Source organism: Glycine max, chromosome 5 (assembly GCF_000004515.6).
Source record: "Glycine max cultivar Williams 82 chromosome 5, Glycine_max_v4.0, whole genome shotgun sequence".
In the NCBI taxonomy this organism is placed as follows: Eukaryota; Viridiplantae; Streptophyta; class Magnoliopsida; order Fabales; family Fabaceae; genus Glycine; species Glycine max.
Window position 1 is genome coordinate 13,259,180 of NC_038241.2, and position 3,938 is coordinate 13,263,117.

The 3,938-nt window shown below is 37.8% G+C and overlaps 1 protein-coding gene across 1 annotated transcript; it reads right to left on the minus strand.

Moving 5' to 3' along the window:
- Window positions 1–1,321: 1,321 nt before the first annotated feature.
- LOC113001659 (cation/calcium exchanger 1-like) lies at window positions 1,322–1,973 on the minus strand. Its single transcript, XM_026128557.1, has 2 exons — window positions 1,811–1,973; window positions 1,322–1,749 (listed from the first exon to the last, which is right to left on the minus strand). The coding sequence occupies exons 1-2, from the start codon at window positions 1,971–1,973 to the stop codon at window positions 1,322–1,324; spliced, it is 591 nt and encodes a 196-aa protein (XP_025984342.1).
- Window positions 1,974–3,938: the final 1,965 nt, after the last annotated feature.

Sequence of the window (3,938 nt, forward strand, 5' to 3'; positions counted from 1 at the left end):
AAGGACAAGCCAAAGCGGACTATGTGAAAAAGCTCCATGAAAGAGTCAAGGCCCAAATTGAAAAGAGGAATGAGAGCTATGTTAGACAAGCAAACAAAGGGCGTAAAAAGGTTATTTTCCAACCCAAAGATTGGGTTTGGGTTCACGTGATCAGAAAGGAGAGGTTTCAGGAGCAAAGGAAATCCAAGCATCAACCAAGAGGGGATGGTCCATTTCAAGTACTTGAAAGGATAAATGACAATGCATACAAGATTGAATTGTCCGGTGAGTATAATATGAGTACTATATTTAATGTTTCTGACTTAACTCTTTTTGATGCAGATGGAGAAGCCGATTTGAGGACAAATCCTTTTGAAGAAGGAGAGTGTGATGAGGACATGGCAAAGACTACGGGCAAGTAGCCTTTAGAAGGACTAGGAGGACCTATGTCAAGGGCTAGAACAAAGAAGGCCAATGAAGCTCTTCAACAAGTGTTAACCATGCTATTTGAATTTAGGCCCAAGTTACAAGTGGAGAAGCTTCGAATTGTCAATTGCACCATGTTCCAAGAAGAGTAGAGGGCGCCACCTTTGTTGAGTGGTTTTATTAGCATTTTGTTAGTTGAAATAAAGGCCTAAATTTGTGTTAAAGTGGCTATCAATTCTCTTTGGATTTGCACCACCTATGGGCTTGTTTTAATTTGAAGAAATTAAGATTTAATAAGGTGGAAACTCTAGGCTTGTGGCTGCCTCTTGGCTGACCAGGAGATGCGCATTTTTTCACATGTTTTATGTCTTAATTCTAGTTTTAATTAGGTATAATGACACCATCAATTGTTGTTATTGGTGATCATTTGTCTTAATTCTAGTTTTAATTAGGTATAATAGTATCATCAATTGTCGTTATTGGTGATCATTTCATCTTCTCACTTTTGTAACCAACTTGATGTCATTCCTATTTATGGGTTGGGCATTTTTTAATAGAAAGACAGACCTTGAATTGAGTTTTAATCATCTTCTAAAGTGTGAGAGTGAATCTCCTTAGTTACTTGAGTGATTCAAGAAATTGGATTATCGAGAAATACCACCTTATGTGTGACACCAATTCCAGAGGAGTAATTCTTTCAACCACCTTCTTCATTCTCCTTCCTCATCATTCTAAATCAACCTTTAATCCCACTTGAACACCATTGTTATCATCATCATTCTCCGTCCAAACACATTCAGTCCTCCATAAACTCGCCACTTTCTCTCTCTTTATCCCTTTCATTTTCTAAATTTTCATACAAGTAAAACAAAAAAAAAACTTTAAAGATCCATCCTCAACCCTTGTGCAAATGGGTTTACATCATGTCCCCTCCATAGATGAAATATGTGGCAGAGATAGCATTGACATAAAGGAAGTACATAGAAACATAAGAAATTGAACCCAACAAGGTAATTTTACCAATGGAAATGATGACAAGGAGGATGAAAAGAGAGAAGAGGAAGAAAATGACATCTCTAATGAAACTGGCCTTGCCAATTGCAATTTCGTTTGAAGTAACAAGGAAACTTATGACCCCCAAAACAGCACTGGAGACAAAAAATGCTCCCCCGAGAATGCTATTGAGGCCAACTGCCCCATCATTGGATCTTGTGAAAGAAACAACACTGGCAAAAAAATCAGGGGCACCATTTCCCAGAGAAAGCAAGGTTACCCCAGCTATGGTAGGGGATAATCTTAAGATGTAAGAGAGACCTTCTAGGTTATTACAAAAGTAATTTGAAGCTGTATCAGCCAAAAGATAAAACAGCACCACAAGCCACATTACATGCAGTGCATTACGTACCCAAAATTGGGGAGTGGCCAAAGCTGCAGTAAAAGATTTGGAGATAGTTTATGTACCCTTTTGACCTGTAGTGAGCATTGGATTTGACATATAAGCACTTGGAGTCATAATCTGAGTACTTGTGAAGGTCAGTGCAGCCATCAACACTGATGTCACTGAGCATTCTAGCATGGTTGAAGACTTGATGCAATCCTACCCCGCAAGGGCATTGGCTAGAAGACTCCAAGTAGATTGGGCTAGAGATCCAAGGAAAGGCCCTAGGGTTCTCATGAGCCTTAGGGTAGATTTCGAGCCCATGGGCTAAGTATGAGCCCGCTTATCTTTGTAAATATTAGAATAGGTTTTTCCTTCGTCTAGGCCTTGTATTTTGGCCATTCTAGTAGTATAGGGTTTTAGCCTTGTATTTCGGGGCATTTTGAGTTGTCTTTGTAATAAGGACTTTTTTTTTATTTTCATGTTTTTTGTCATGGGGGTGAGCTTAGCTATTATAGGGGGTGTGTAGCTAAGCTCTAGCTTCTTATCTCAAGGAGGTGAGCTTAGCTATTAGAGAGGTATGTGTAGCTAAGCTCTAGCTTCTTTACGAATCTTCTTAAGGAAGCTTCTCAAGGAGGTGAGCTTAGTTATGAGAGGGGTGTGTGTAGCTAAGCTCTAGCTTCTCAAGGAAGTTTTCTCAAAGAAGCTTCTCAAGGAAGTTTTCTCAAGAAAGCTTCTCAAGGAAGCTACCTAGTCTATAAATAGAAGCATGTGTAACACTTGTTGTAACTTTGATGAATGAGAGTCTTGTGAGACACAACTCAAAGTTCAACTTCTCTTCCTTTTTCTTCCTTCAATTTCGTGCTCCCCCCTCCCTCTTTCTCTCCCTCTTTCTTTTCCTCCATTGAAGTATCCTCTCCAAGCTTCTTATCCAAGGCTCATCTTGGTGGTGAAGCTCCTTCTTCCATGGCTTATTCCTTAATGGATGGCGCCTCCTCTCACCTCCTTTCCTTTGTCTTCCGCTGCATCTCCATGGTGGAAAATCACCATTAAAGGACCCCATTGAAGCTCAAAGATCCAGCCTCCATAGAAGCCCCACAAGCAAGCTTCCATCAAGTGGTAATCAGAGCACAAGAGCTTCAAGTAGGTGCTCCTTAAACCTCCATTAATTTTTTTGCTTTACCTTCTCTTCCATTGTTGTTTCTTCATTTTTTCTCCATGTATCTCCTCACATGTCTTGTGCTAAATGTTGTTAACATGATTCTTTAGAGTTTCCACCAATTAAACTTGCTATAGATGCTAGATTTGATTTTCTATGGTTCAAATTTCTTGTTCTTGTTCTTGAACCATGAATTGTGTTGAGTTTAGGTTCCTTTGAGTTTTGTCTTGTTATTTTTTGTGGCTGAAACCTAAACCATAAAATTCTTACAAAAATATTAAAGTAGAAGAAAACCTCAAAAATCTAGAGTGACTTGTTCACCTATTGTAGTTTTGTCATAGAAGTCATGTCTAGTCATGAAACTTGTCACATAAGATTTCTTATGTTGTGCTGAATTTTATTTTCTTGTTTCTTTGTCTAACTCATTTGTTCATGAGTGTATGAAATTCTTTTAGCCTATTAGTTGATTTGAGTCAAATCTTTCATGTTAATTAGTCCTTAACATGTTCATGCAAAATTCTTAGAGAGTCTTTGATTGTGAACCTTTTCTTGAAATTTTAGATTTCCTTATGATTGTGTCTATTGTGAATTTGAGTTTTGGTGATTGAATTGTTGGCTGAAATGTTGATCCAAAGTGAATATTGAACTCCTAAGACTGTGGTAAACAATCCTAGTGAGTTCAACATACATAGGAAGGTTGAAAGTAAGCCCAAGGCAATCAATATACCATGCTTAAAAAAAATCGCTGGTGCTGGCAACTTGGACATACAAACTTGTAAAAATTACTGAGAATTGGTTACTTCGAATTTTGAGCTGAACTTTTTACTGAATTTTCTAGACATCTTGAAAAAAGTTATAAAAAAAGAACCAAGTGATTTGGGTAAAATGAAAAAATAATAAAAATCACACAAGTTTGCAGAAAAATCAGTATCCAGGAAAAAAAAGTGAAAGGGAAGTGTGCTTGTTGTTTTGGCTCAAAATTTATTCTATAATTGG

What these genes read in the sequence shown, in the direction of transcription:
- LOC113001659 (XM_026128557.1), bottom strand. Translation starts at nt 1,973, where the DNA reads ATGCTCAGTGACATCAGTGTTGATGGCTGCACTGACCTTCACAAGTAC. An exon ending in TGGCCACTCCCCAATTTTGG is followed by an intron (nt 1,750 to 1,810) that starts GTACGTAATGCA and finishes TGGCTGATACAG; the next exon opens with CTTCAAATTACTTTTGTAAT.